The following is a 15,063-nucleotide window of genomic DNA, read 5'->3' as shown; positions in this document are numbered from 1 at the left end:
CTCTATGCTGCACTCTTTTTCCCTTGGCTAAAGTTTTTATCCCACTGGGTTTTTCTTTAGCAAGGTTTTTAACGAGGCAGTAACTTGTAGTTGATCTCTAGTGAAACAAAATTGTCGTCCAAGGGGGAGTGTTATAAGTCAAATGTCATGGTGTAGTGGCCGACACTTTTGATAAAGTAAAATTTGGTGAATCAATATATTTGGTGGATCACGGATATTACTGTTCCACCTAACTGCACAGTGAATTATTATACTATAAATATGTTATCGATTGTAATTAGTATGTACACCATTCTTGAATAAGAATTTAATCTCTTCTATCTTCTTCATATTAGTATCTTCTTTCGTATTAGTAAAATATATGCCATATAAAGTATTAAAATTATAACAAAATACAATTAAATTTTAAGGATTTTGGATCATGTGTTAAAATGAAGAATATTAATGTTATATTTTCCTTCATTTTACCACCCCTATTTTAACAAAAATGTATATAGTGATATTTACGTTCTTTTGTTTGTTTTCCCTTTAACATTAAATCACCGGTAATAATTTGCAACGTGTCATCATATAATTGGTAGCATGACTTTTCATCCCTTATCTTCTTGATTAAGCTTTTTAAACTTTTCATCCCATTTTACCCTCAGCCACCACAAGACAAAATTACAATCACAAACCTCACCGTTTCCAAAAGCTAATGGCAGTATCGTAATTAACCATTCAGTGTAGTGTAATTAGTATACGCGGTATATACACAGAATTAAAAACAGGGTTCTCTCCCTTTTTCCATGAAACTCACTCACCACTTTCCTCTTAATTCAGCTGACGTTTTCAATCAAATTATAAACAAAGTTTCAATCTTTTACTAAAACCCAATTAAAATCTTCCAAAAAATTACTGTAAAAGTATTAGGTTATCTTGCATGAATCACTTTCTTGATTTTAATTTCTAGTTTGCAGCATAAAAATCAAATCTTTAATCGAACCCACCAAATTTCTTATAAATTATTACAAAAAGCATTAGGGTTGTCTTTGTAAATCCCTTTCTTGATCTCAATTTTACATGAAATGGACACTTTGCCTGCAAAATCACTTCCTGTTGGTTACAGATTTCGTCCTACTGATGAGGAGTTAGTCAATCATTACTTACGGTTAAAGATCAATGGATTTGATAAAGAAGTTAGTTGTATCCGTGAAGTTGATGTTTGCAAAAAAGAGCCTTGGGACTTACCAGGTTAATTTCTTGATTCTTGAATCTTTATTACTGATTATTAATTTATTATATTGATTGATTGATATGTGTGTGTGTTTGTATTTGTATTGATTTTATAAAGTTTGTCCCTTTTGATGATACCCAGATTGGGAATATTAATCAATTTGGTGTTTTTTGACTTTGTAGATATGTCTGTGATTGAGTCTATAGATAATGAATGGTTCTTTTTCTGCCCGAAAGATCGAAAATATCAAAACGGGCAGAGATCGAATCGGGCTACGGTTTCTGGGTATTGGAAAGCTACTGGAAAAGATAGGACTATCAAGACTGGTAAGGGAAGTAGTAGTGTGATTGGAAAGAAGAAAACTCTTGTTTTCTATTTGGGTCGGGCTCCGAAAGGGAAGAGAACCCATTGGGTCATCCATGAGTATTGTGCTACTGAAAAGGATCTTGATGGTACCCATCCTGGTCAGGTATATAAACCTTCTAAAACTATTGTTTATTATTTTATTTTATTTTTTTAACATTGTAAGATTTTTGGATTATGGGGGTGTTTGGGATTGCTTGTTAATACTACTTATTGTGTTTGAAGACAATTGATTAGGTGCAAGCTGCTTATTAATTATTGTTTTTGATACCATTTTAGGAGTGCTTTATTTTTAAAACATAAACATTTTTTTTAGGATTTTTCTAACGATAGTCTTCATATAACAGTGTTTGGGACTGTCATATAAAAGTCAACATTAACAGCTTTGTACAACGTATTAATGCACCTTACGACAGTTGTTGTTAGAAAAATCATTTATTGATAATCAAGCCCATTTTTGAATAATAACAGTTGTTAGGATTCACATTTTAGCATTTTAATATTGTTGCAGAGTCCATACGTGCTTTGCCGGTTGTTTAAAAAGCATGACGGAAAGGAAGAAAACGGCGAAAGTTTAAGATGTGTTGATGTTGATCAGAATGAGGACTCCCCTCCTTCGGTTGTAAAGTCGTCTACAGAAGATGCTCAATCAGAGCCCGTAACTCCAAGTTTGACCGGTCAAACGAGTGTCCAACCTTTACCCAATGGAATTTTGAAATTGGAAGATGCGGAAAATAACGTTGATCCTCTGGATTGTCTTGATGACATTGACTTCTCAAAATATCAAATGGTATGTACATTTTAGTATTATCTTTTTTTTTTTTTTTTTTAATCTTTTGTACATGATTTTGAATTGAAATGAAATGTGATTTGTTTGTTGTTGTGAACTTTAATTTAGCAGCCAGATTTGGATCTAGAAGAGGCTCTAAAAGGTTTTTGGGACCCATCTCCAGAACATTTCGATTCGAAGATCTTCTCCCCTGTTCATTCGCATATTCAAATGGACCTTGGATCTCAATATATGAATAATAATGAAATCGTAAGCGCTGTTAACGGACCGTATGGAATGCAGAATCAGTATGGATCGAACGAAATGGACTTCTTGGAGGAGACTTTCTTAGTTGATTCGGAACAGGTTTCATTCGATGATTCCGTTTATTTAACGAGTTCACTTGCTCAAACATCTATCCCCGAAACTCGTGTGAAGGAGCAAGAATATAGTAGCGAATCAGACGGTGAAGTTGTCCAAGTACAGGTACATTCGTATGCGATCCACTTTTCACTTTTTAATGATATAAGCAACATAGTTTACCTTTAACCATTTAATTCAACAAACATGCTATTGTTATAATCATAAAAAGCCAAAACGGATGTTTGACAATTTATATCTCCATCCACAATAATTCAACTTTAGGAGCCTGAATTATATTTATGTAATCTAACTTTTATTAACTTCACTCAAGGTTTAAAAAAACGGAAACGTGCCTCGAGGCGTTTTCCCTTTGTGAGGCGAGGCGTATGCCTCGAGGCGAACCGAGGCGTACGTTCTAGGCGGAGTTAAAAAAATATATAAAAAATTATTAGATATATATAATCGATAATATATAATTAATAGGGACTGTTATCATCATTTTATTAAAGTTTCAAGGGTGTATATATAGTTTTTTCTTATTATTGAAGTTTAGTAAAACTTTAGGGGCTGTAATTGAAATTTGATAAAAGAAAAATAAATTAAAATATTTAAATATATAAAGATATACGCTGTATAGATAAGATTAGATCAGATCTGTGCTTCTTTTCAATTATTTAAATATTCATATACATCGTGACCACTGCCGCTTCTCTTTTAATGAATCATCAAGATTACCAAGTCTAAACAAACATCACGTTTTACCAGATCTAAGCCTTCATCTACCTCTTCTTCTCATTCACGGATTCAACAAACTAAGCCTTTACCTACCTCTTCACCTAATTTAGCCGCCACAATTTTCCCGCTATTTTTTCTAAGGGGCGTACATTTTTTCTAAAAAATTGAGGCGTACGATTTTCAGTGTGAGGCGCAAGTGTGAGGCGTCCGTTTTTATTCAGCAATGAGGCGTTCGTTTCGAAACGGTGAATTGCAATTTCGTAGTGAGGCGCGCCTCGAGGCGTATGAGGCGTACGTTTTTTTAAACTATGACTTCACTAACATTTATATTTATGTTATACGTGTTAAGAGTTAATAGTTTTATAACTACCTTTGGCCTAAGCTTTGATAAATTCTTTGTAGTATGAAGAATTAATAATAGAGAGAAATAGAATACACCAATTTCTTACAATTTAGCCATCATGTATTATTATAAAAGGACCATCATGTTTGCTCATTGAATAATTAAAGTAGCACCAATTCTTCAATCTATACTTCTTATAGTATTCTTTATCTTTTGTTAATTACAAGTCTACAACTATAGATTAGGCCATTAAGGGTAGTTACAAACTACTAGAATTATAACACGTTATCAGCACGAAGTGCTCCGTATAATCAAGGTTTATCTAAGCAAGCACAAGTCACTAATCAAGATTACCACTCTTAAAAAGTTTTTATAAAGATGATTCACACAAGGATGATTTTTTTATTGTATTGGTCATATTAACTATCATCATTGTTGCTAATATACCACCGGGTGAACCTATATTCTATCATGCCCTTGTGGTTTTATTATTTGTAATCATACCATTATTCTGTTGTTTGCTACTTATGAATTTAAAATGATTCTAATTTCATGTTGTTAGAAATTGATTATGATTATAATTTATGTTCATCTTTCTGAAAATAGAAAATGTCAAACTTATCAAAGCTTGAGTTTGATGCCCTAGACGTATCGGGAACAAACTACACATCATGGGTCATGGATGTAGAAATAAATCTTGGATCATTGGGTATTCTAGAAACTTTAAAAGAAAACAATACTTGTTCTGATCAAGATAAATTAAAATCAATTGCTTTTATTCGCAAACATATTGATATCACCTTAAAACATATGTATCTCACTATCAAAGATCCACATGTTTTGTGGAAAAGTATCAAGAGTAGATTCGATAATCAAAAGGAAATATTACTCCCAGCTGCGAGGGAAGAATGGAGAAATCTAAGATTCCAAGACTTTAAAAAGGTAAGTGAATACAACTCGGCCATGTTCAAGATCCGTTCAAAGCTTCAATTCTGTGGTCAAGAAATAAGTGATGCTGATATGATGGAGAAAACTTTCTCCACAATGCATTCTACAAACATTACTTTACAAGAAAATTTAAGATTGCAGAATTACAAAACTTTTTCCAAACTTCAAACTTATCTATTAGTTGCAGATGTGAATAAAGAATTACTGATGAAGAATCAAGAATCTCGTCCTACGGGTGCGCTAGCATTCCCTGAAGCTAAGGCTATTAACAATAATAATAATAAAAAAAGAAATGCACCTGGACGAGGACGTGGGCGAGGTTGTGGTTATATTGGCCAAAATCATCATCATGGAAATTACCATAACAATAATAAAAATCATAACTATGTTCGAAATCACCCTTATGGTAATGGTGGTGGTGGTGGTGGTGGTCGTGGTCGTAATGGTTACGGTGGCCGTGGTCGTGGACAAAGAAATAATAATCCACAAAATTATAAATTTCAACCACCATACAATCTCACAAATCATAATGTTGAAGGAAGCTCTTCAAAGAATATTGAAGATTCTTGTTATCGATGTGGTAAAATTGGCCATTAGTCTAAAAACTGCCGAACAAATCAATATTCTGTTAATCAATATCTTGAATCCCTAAAAGGAAAAGGAAAAGAGGCAAACTTTGTGGATGACCTTGATACAAAAATCACCGAGCCAACAAGTGACTACTTTAATGAATAAATTTCCTATTATATGTCCATATCAAATAAATGGATATAGATTTACGATCTATACCATATCTACTTTACTTTATGTTTCCTTATTATGTACTTTCGTTTATAACATATTTTTGAATGTAATATATTGATGAATTATGTACTCATTATTTGTTTCTCATATTTTGAAATTCATGATGTACAATAGCGGAGACAGGGGGTGGCAGGGTGGTGCTGAGCCACCCTCAATAGGCCTAAGTCTCCACTTAATATTAGCCGTAAATTTTATTTAACACTAATGGAGAAAAAGGTAATGTACAATATGTAATTGAATTTTAATGGAGGTTCGCTGAAAAGTCTCAGGAGAAAGATGAACTTTTATTATACTTTTCATTTTAAGTCCTTATACTATTGTAATATATACTATTTTAGCCTCTTAAATTGGTAGTATATCAGATTAACATATTGAATATTGCTTAAAGATTTTATAAATCAATTATTTTACACTAGTTATCATTATTGTTTAAAGATTTTATAAATCTAATTGTTATTGAGTTTATATATATGGACAACTTTAAAGAATTTATTTCTCACTAAGTCCTACTTTAATTTCAATTTACCGTTAAAGTTATCTAGGAGGACAAATATTTTAACCCTATGTATGTTTAAACAAAATTTGATTACTCGTGAACGTTTCTAAACCTTTATCTGACTATACAAGATTTGAACTTAATACTTCTTACAACGATCTAATGGACTCAACCACTAAGTATAATTAAGGGTATGATAATAAATTAGGTGTAGATGGATCAAAAAGTAGTGTGTGAGGATCACCTCCTATGATTAAATAAAAAATATAATATAATACGAAATTTTTTATTTTAATATATTAGTAGCCCCCCTCAATCGAGATTTCTGGCTCCGCCTCTGATGATGTACACTACTGGAGTGCAAAATCAGTCAAATGATGGGGATCTTTGTATTGCAGATAGTGGTACCACACACACTATACTCAAATCTAAAAAATATTTCACTGATTTTAAAGCAACAGAAGGAACGGTACATACTATATCAGGTCCTGCGGATTTAATAAAAGGAATGGGAAAAGCAAAATTCATGTTACCAAATGGTACAAATTTTCTGATAAAAAATGCCTTATATTCTCCCATGTCAAAGAGAAATTTGTTAAGCTTCTCTGACATATATCAAAATGAATATGATTATCAGTCAGTGACTACAGAAAATGATAAATATTTAAGTATCACTGACAAGAAGCATATGATTGAAAAACTACCAAGACTTAGTTCTGGTTTACATTATACATATATAAATGTACCAGAAACGCACATGGTAGTTAATGAAAAGGCATGTGATCCTGTAATGATCAATCTGTGGCATGAAAGATTAGGCCATCCAGGATCAACAATGATGAAAATAATAATTCAAAATACATATGGACATCCATTGACGGATCAAAAGATCCCTCATGATGCAATTATCCCATGTACATCATGCTCACTTGGAAAATTGATAATAAGACCATCACCTCTTAAGGTTGAAAAAGAATCACCAATGTTTCTTGAAAGAATTCAAGGTGATATATGTGGACCAATTCATCCACCATGTGGACCATTTAGATATTTCATGGTCCTACTAGACGCATCTAGTAGATGGTCTCATGTTTGTCTGTTATCAAGTCGAAACATGGCATTTGCAATATTCCTTGCTCAAATTATTAAATTGAGAGCACATTTCCCTGATTATACTATTAAAAGGGCGAGATTGGATAATGCTGGTGAGTTTACATCTCAAGCATTTAATGATTTTTGCATGTCTATTGGGATTGTTGTTGAACATCCTGTTGCCCATGTGCATACACAAAATGGTTTAGCCGAATCACTAATCAAACGATTGCAGTTAATAGCTAGACCATTAATAATGAGAACAAAACTCCCAGTATCTGTATAGGGTCATGCAATTTTACATGCTGCATCATTAATTCGCATTAGACCAAGTGCAAGTCATACATATTCTCCTTTGCAACTTGCTTTTGGCCATCACCCAAATATTTCCCACATTAGAACATTTGGTTGTGCGGTTTATGTTCCTATTGCACCACCACAACGCACTAAAATGGGTCCTCAAAGAAGGATGGGAATATATGTTGGATATGAAACATCTTCAATCATAAGATGTATTGAACCCATGACGGGTGATGTTTTTACAGCACGTTTTGCTGATTGTCACTTTAATGAAACATTGCTCCCTAGATTAGGGGGTGAAATAAAAAATAAAGAAAATGATTTTTCATGGTGTGAACCTCAATTAATGTATCTTGATCCTCGTACAAAAGAATGCGAGACCGAAGTTCAAAAAAATAATGTATATGCAAGAACTTGCAAATAAATTGCCTGATGCATTTACAGATACAAAAAGAGTGACTAAATCATATATACCAGCAGCAAATGCTCCAGCTCGAATTGAAATTCTAAAAGCTGGCAATAATGTCACTCTTGTGTCTTTGTCACGCCAGAAACGTGGGAGACCAATTGGTTTCAAAGATAAAAATCTTCGAAAAAGAAAATCAGCTGATAATGAGGTAAAAGAAAGTGTTCAAGAAGAACCACAAATCAATACTCCTTCTGCAGAGGAGATTGATGATGTCAATACGGAATTTTTCAATCAATTATGCACATTCAAAAATATTATGGAACCGAAATGAAATGAAAAATTTTGATGAGATATTTTCATATAATGTTGCATATGACATCATGAATGATGATGATGATCCAGAACCAAAATCTGTCATGGAATGTCAAAATAGACATGATTGGGATCATTGGAAAGAAGCAATACGAGCTGAATTTGAATCGCTCAATAAAAGAAAAGTTTTCGGATCTATCGTTCTCACACCTAAAGATGTGAAACCTGTGGGGTATAGATGGATTTTTGTGCGAAAAAGAAATGAGAAAAATGAAGTTTCAAGGTATAAAGCTAGACTTGTAGCTCAAGGTTTTTCTCAAAGACCGGGAATTGATTATGATGAAACTTATTCCCCTGTTATGGATGCAATTACGTTTAGATACTTAATCAGCCTGGCAGTTTTTAAAAATCTAGAAATGCATCTCATGGATGTTGTTACTGCTTATCTATATGGATCACTTGATAGTGATATATATATATATATATATATATATATATATATATATATATATATATATATATATATATGAAGATACCTGAAGAATTTAAGGTATCAGAAGCATCCAATGCAAAACCCAAAGAAATGTACTCAATTACATAGGTCTTTATATGGGTTGAAACAATCGAGTCGCATGTGGTATAAACGATTAAGTGATTATTGATAAGCAAAGGATATACCAATAATCTTATTTGCCCATGTGTATTCATTAAGAAAACAACATCCGAATATGGGATCATAGCCATTTACGTCGATGATCTTAACATCATAGGTACAAATAAAGAGATCCATGAAGCCATTCAACTTCTAAAGAAAGAATTTGAAATGAAAGATCTCGGAAAAACAAATTATTGCCTTGGGTTGCAGATTGAGCATATGCCTAATGGTTTACTTGTACATCAAACAACTTATACAGAAAAGATTTTAAAGCGTTTCAATATGGACAAGGTAAAACCATTAAGTACTCCTATATGGTTGTTAGATCATTTAATGTTGACACTGATCCATTTCGTCCCTGTGAAGATCATGAAGATATTCTGGGACCAGAAATGTCATATCTTAGTGCAATTGGAGCTCTTATGTATCTTACAAATTGTAAAAGACCTGACATTTCTTTTGCAATTAATTTGTTGGCAAGGTTCAACTCAGCTCCTACCAAAAGACACTGGAATGGGATCAAACACATATTTTGATACCTTCGAGGAACTACTGATTTAGGATTATTTTATTCTAACGAATCAAAATAAGATTTAGTTGGTTATGCAGATGCAGGTTATTTATCCGATCCACATAAAGCTAAATCTCAAACTAGATATGTATTCCTAAATGGAGGTACCGCAATTTCATGGCGTTCTAAAAAATAAACACTTGTTGCAACATCATCAAATCATGACGAAGTGATTGCATTACATGAAGCTACTCGGGAATGTTTTTGGTTGAGATCAATGACACAACTCATTACTGATTCTTGTGGACTAAAACACGATAAAAGTCCAACTATCTATGAAGATAATGCAGCTTGCATAGCACAAATGAAAGAAGGGTATATCAAAAGTGACCGAACAAAACACATACCTCCTAGATTCTTCTCATACACTCAAGATCTCATTAAGAACAACCATATTGAAATGAGATATGTTCAATCCAGCAAAAACTCTGCTGATCTTTTCACCAAAGCACTTCCAACTACTATTTTCAAAATGCGTGTTCATAATATTGGCATGAGGCATGCATAGTTTAAAAAAACGTACGCCTCATACGCCTCGAGGCGCGCCTCACTACGAAATTGCAATTCACCGTTTCGAAACGAACGCCTCAATGCTGAATAAAAACGGACGCCTCACACTTGCGCCTTACACTGAAAATCGTACGCCTCAATTTTTTAGAAAAAATGTACGCCCCTTAGAAAAAATAGCGGGAAAATTGTGGCGGCTAAATTAGGTGAAGAGGTAGGTGAAGGCTTAGTTTGTTGAATCCGTGAATGAGAAGAAGAGGTAGATGAAGGCTTAGATCTGGTAAAACGTGATGTTTGTTTAGACCTGGTAATCTTGATGATTCATTAAAAGAGAAGCGGCAGTAGTCACGATGTATATGAATATTTAAATAATTGAAAAGAAGCACAGATCTGATCTAATCTTATCTATACAGCGTATATCTTTATATATTTAAATATTTTAATTTATTTTTCTTTTATCAAATTTCAATTACAGCCCCTAAAGTTTTACTAAACTTTAATAATAAGAAAAAACTATATATACACCCTTGAAACTTTAATAAAATGATGATAACAGTCCCTATTAATTATATATTATCGATTATATATATCTAATAATTTTTTATATATTTTTTTAACTCCTCCTCGAACGTACGCCTCGGTTCGCCTCGAGGCATACGCCTCGCCTCACAAAGGGAAAACGCCTCTAGGCACGTTTCCGTTTTTTTAAACCTTGGAGGCATGTTAAAAGGATGTAACAGCTCAGCGATGTCTACTTAAGGGGGAGTCAACTCATACTGCATTCTTTTTCTTTTAGCTAAAGTTTTTTTCCCACTGGGTTTTCTTTAGCAAGATTTTTAACGAGGCAGTACTAATTGATCTCTAAAGAAACAAAAAATTGTCATCCAAGGGGGAGTGTTATAATACAAGCCACAAAGTCATGGATGATCAATTTCACCTTACTTATTACCCATGCTTGTCGTTGAAATTATGGATGGTAGTATTTAAATAATGAAAGGCTATATGTGTTATTGTCGGTGTACTATTTCCTCAAAGACTTTGGTGAATCTGCCAAACAAATTGTCTACTAAATATTACAATTTAGCCATCATGTATTATTATAAAAGGACCATCATGTTTGCTCATTGAATAATTAAAGTAGCACCAATTCTTCAATCTATACTTCTTATAGTATACTTTATCTTTTGTTAATTACAAGTCTACAACTATAGATTAGGCCATTAAGGGTAGTTACAAACTACTAGAATTATAACAGCTATTTCTTTTTAGAAGTATGTATTATGTTGCATTCTATGGTTAGAAAATGGTAAGCATGTTCAAATAATGGTTAAAAAATGTAAGTGTGTTGCATTGTATGGTTTAAAAAATGGTAAGTATAAAAATGAATGTTGATTTTTTTTTCTTTCTTCTAGATGTAGTTTTCACTTGTTAATTATTCACTTAATTATGTGTCATCTTATGATTTGTAGCCTAAAGCTTTTGAAATTGGGATTGGTCAAAGTTCTTACCTTCAAAACACCAAAATCGAAGAAAACGCGGTGTCTCATATTCACACGAAAGTCAAAGAAGTTTCTAATACGGGTATCATTATAAGGAGTCGCCAACCGCAAAGGGTCGCCGATGGTGCGAGCTTTAGTACCGCCCAAGGAACTGCAGCAAGAAGAATCCGTTTCCAGACGAAACTACAAGTAGGGCCCGTTAGCCATGGCGAGCCAGGAAAACCGGTGCTGACTGAGGTAGGTTATCATGTCTCATTTATTGTTATTGTACGCGTATATGATGGCGTATTCATTAAGTAATACATGCTGATGTGGCAACCTCATAAATTGCCACATCATCAAAGTGTTGACAAGTTATGAAAGGTCACACACACAGTAGTATAATAGCAACAAATTAGAAGTTCAGTATAATGTAAACTTTTGTAAAGTTTCAATTTTTGAACATAAGTAATACGGAGTAAAGGGTTGACAAGATATGGAAGGTCACACACACAGTAGTATAATTGTAACAATTAGAAGTTTAGTATAACGTAAATTTTTGTAAAGTTTCAATTTTTGAACATAAGTGATACTTACTGATGTGGCAACCATATAAGTTGCCACATCATTAAAGGGTTGACAAGTTATGAAAGGTCACACACACACACAGAGTAGTATAATATTTACAATTAGAAGTTCAGTATAATGTAAATTTTCAATTTTTGAGCATCTGACCATTACTAAAAAGAATGCTGATCTCAAATTTGAACATTTACAGGAGAAAGAAGCCAATGAGAAGCGTAGCCCAACAGTCAGCGATACTGGCTCGACGATTGATGAAGCGTTCGATCAAGAATTGAGTTGTAATGTGAAGCCAAAAGCTGATTTTGTTCTAGGTGTTCATGTGCATATGCATAAGGTGCTTATGGTTTTGGGCTTGTGTATAGGAGTTGTTAGTTTATGGAAGATTTTAATTTATTAATTAGTTGCGTAGGATGAGCCGACTGTTTTTTTGTGAATCATTAGAGTTTAGATGGATGGTAACTTTGATGGTTTTATGTTTATATGACGTATCTATCGGTGTTTTATGTTAGTGTGGAGTAATAAGACGACTTGTTAGTTTAATGTGCGTCTGCACGTTTTGTAGAGTGTTTGCTACATTCTGTTTTGTTGATTGTGCATCGGGTGAGCGAATATGCTTTTTTGAGGTTTGGTTTACAAGTCAACATGATGATTGAAGATATATGTTGGTGTTGGCTACTTTTGTAAAAGATTAGATTGGGCAAAAAGGTATCAATTATTGATCCCAGAAGATGATCCATCTTTTCACTTTTTACTAAAGATCCTCGTGTTCTGTTTAAGTCCTCTGTTGTTCTTATGAAAAAATAAAACATCTCTTTCATCTTTGAGGAAAGATTCCTGCTCTTTTTGAGTCGGTTTTTTTTTTTTTTTTTTTTTTTTAATGAAGGTAAAAAATTCAAGTTATGATCATCATTTTAACTAGGCAACCCTTTCGTGGAAGTGATTCTAGATCATTTATAACGCAGGGTGTTGTTAGAGGTTTTCTTACTACATCATCTTTAATGGGTGCGTTCTGGGCGTTTTTTGAGATGTTCTACATAAAGAAGGCGTCATGGGCTTTCTGGTGTGTTTTTGTGTGTTCATATCTGTGTGTATATAAATAAAGTCAACTTTTTAACTTTCCTAAATTAAAACTCAAAACATAGAGTTAAGACTTACCAATACAATCACAACGTAGCTAGAGACGTAGGGAACAACTTTAAAACTCGAACTTGGGTGGAATTTGGGTTATATTGATGAAAGGAAAACCCTAATAGCTATAACCTAGGCCTTGGTCTTGTTGTTTGAGATTTGTAAGTGTTAAATGTGTTGTTAGGCACTAATACACATGTTAAATGTCGAAAAAATTTGTAAATGGGTTAAGTTTGACAAAATTTGTAAGTTTAAGTGTCAAAATGGGTCAAATGGGTAATGTTGACCTAGTTTGGGCAAGATGGGTATGAAAATACCCTAGATGGTGTTAGTTGTTGATATTGGACTATAATCACTAGCTTTTGGGGAATTATAATGGGTCTTGGCCATTAATGGGCGATTTTGGTGTAAATGAGTCATTTAATGGAATTGGGTCATTAAATGCTCAAGTGTTAAATGTTGGTGTCTAGTCCAACTAGTTTGTGTATTGAAAGTGTACTTAATGTAATAGGTACGTTGCATTGAAGGTTGCGAGCTTGATTCCCTAGTTCACCAAAGACGATAAGGTGAGTGGAATAATTATACGTTCATGTATATGGCGTGTTTATTTGTGAATGTTATGGCATGAACCATGTGTCGGTAGTGCCATAACATGTATGTGACGGATATAGGATGTGAACCACGTGCCGGTAGCATCGAGTGTGAACCACGTGCCGGTAGCACTATAAAATGAGGCGTGAACCACGTGCCGGTAGCGTCAAAGTGTGGACCATGTGCCGGTAGCACTATAAAAGAGTGAGACTCAAATGCGTATGGTGTGAACCACGTGCCGGTAGCACCATAGCGTTATGGTTAACCATATTGTGTTGTGATCGTTTAGCATTATATATATATATATATATATATATATATATATATATATATATATATATATATATATATATATATATATATATATATATATATATATTGTGTTGAGTATATGCTAATGAGATTTTGTGTCAATGTACGACTTGTTGGTATTTCGGGTATGATTGACTTGCTTTGTGAGTTACATGTTCGTACGAGGTATTTGGTATTTGTGATTGCAAATAGATGGGTTATATATATGTATGTATAATTATTGCATTCACTAAGCATTCCTTACCCTCTCGTTGTTTACCATTTTATAGGTTCCGGCGTGGACAAGGGTAAGGGCATTCGTTTGGATTAGAGATCCCGCCTTATTGTTAGGGGACGCTTTTGGATTTGTTAGCTTTGGAAGTTGGCCTAACGTTTTGGATAGTTTAGTCCCAAACCATGCTCGAAGTGTCGTTTGGATTATAAAATATCATTTATAGTGGGGCGAACTTGTATTAAACTTAATTAATGGCCTCCGTGCCTTGTAAACATTTAAATTGTGGTACGTTTTAAATGGAACTTGTGGAATGGTTTACATATTTTATTGGCGCGTAAATGTGAAATAAAAAAAAAATATATTGTATGGAAATACGGGTTGGGTTGTTATTTTTTTGGAAAGAAGAGAAGTGAAATGAAAGGGAAGGAAGTGAATCCTTCCAATTTGAGAAAAACACTTGAAAAAAAAAAATTACACTAAATAATCTCTTAAATTCCTTCCCTTTCTCTCCAAACTAAAACTCAGGAACACCAAATCTCTAAACATATTTTTCACTTCATTTCTCCTCTCTCTAAAATTAAACTTGGGAACAAAGCCTAAGTCACTACAAGTTTGTGTAAGACCCTAATATTTAGTATACTTAGAGTATAAATGATGTGCGTATAATGGGTGAAGCGTGGTATAAATCAAAAGGCTCAGATTCTGCTCAGACCAGTGTGCGCGCCGCGCACTAGCCCAGCGACATAATCATGTCTTTTTCTATTTTGAGTTTAATGAAGGGCATTTTGGTCTTTTCACATGAGGCCGGATCTCAGGCCATATCAGCTGGTTTGGATTCACTTTTGGATCATATTTCACATCCACAAACACTC

The 15,063-nt window shown here is 33.6% G+C and overlaps 1 protein-coding gene across 2 annotated transcripts; it reads left to right on the top strand.

Moving 5' to 3' along the window:
- The first annotated feature begins 841 nt into the window (after positions 1–841).
- On the top strand, positions 842–12,486 carry LOC139865709 (NAC domain-containing protein 91-like). 2 transcript variants are annotated; one of them, XM_071853789.1, is made up of 6 exons: positions 842–1,233; positions 1,399–1,685; positions 2,091–2,369; positions 2,481–2,834; positions 11,353–11,619; positions 12,140–12,486. In XM_071853789.1, exons 1-6 carry the CDS (start codon positions 1,068–1,070, stop codon positions 12,341–12,343), a joined length of 1,557 nt encoding a protein of 518 aa, XP_071709890.1. In that variant the 5' UTR covers positions 842–1,067; the 3' UTR covers positions 12,344–12,486. The 2 variants fall into 2 exon arrangements, with proteins under 2 accessions (XP_071709890.1, XP_071709888.1); XM_071853787.1 differs by having other exon boundaries at positions 2,478–2,834.
- Positions 12,487–15,063: the final 2,577 nt, after the last annotated feature.

The sequence above is a fragment of the Rutidosis leptorrhynchoides genome, chromosome 9, assembly GCF_046630445.1.
Source record: "Rutidosis leptorrhynchoides isolate AG116_Rl617_1_P2 chromosome 9, CSIRO_AGI_Rlap_v1, whole genome shotgun sequence".
NCBI classification, from domain to species: Eukaryota; Viridiplantae; Streptophyta; class Magnoliopsida; order Asterales; family Asteraceae; genus Rutidosis; species Rutidosis leptorrhynchoides.
The sequence above is the reverse complement of the archived record's forward strand: the minus strand, read 5'-3'. Positions and strand labels throughout refer to the sequence as shown.

What these genes read in the sequence shown, in the direction of transcription:
- LOC139865709 (XM_071853787.1), top strand. Translation starts at nt 1,068, where the DNA reads ATGGACACTTTGCCTGCAAAATCACTTCCTGTTGGTTACAGATTTCGT. An exon ending in ATGGTACCCATCCTGGTCAG is followed by an intron (nt 1,686 to 2,090) that starts GTATATAAACCT and finishes ATATTGTTGCAG; the next exon opens with AGTCCATACGTGCTTTGCCG. An exon ending in GAAAACCGGTGCTGACTGAG is followed by an intron (nt 11,620 to 12,139) that starts GTAGGTTATCAT and finishes GAACATTTACAG; the next exon opens with GAGAAAGAAGCCAATGAGAA.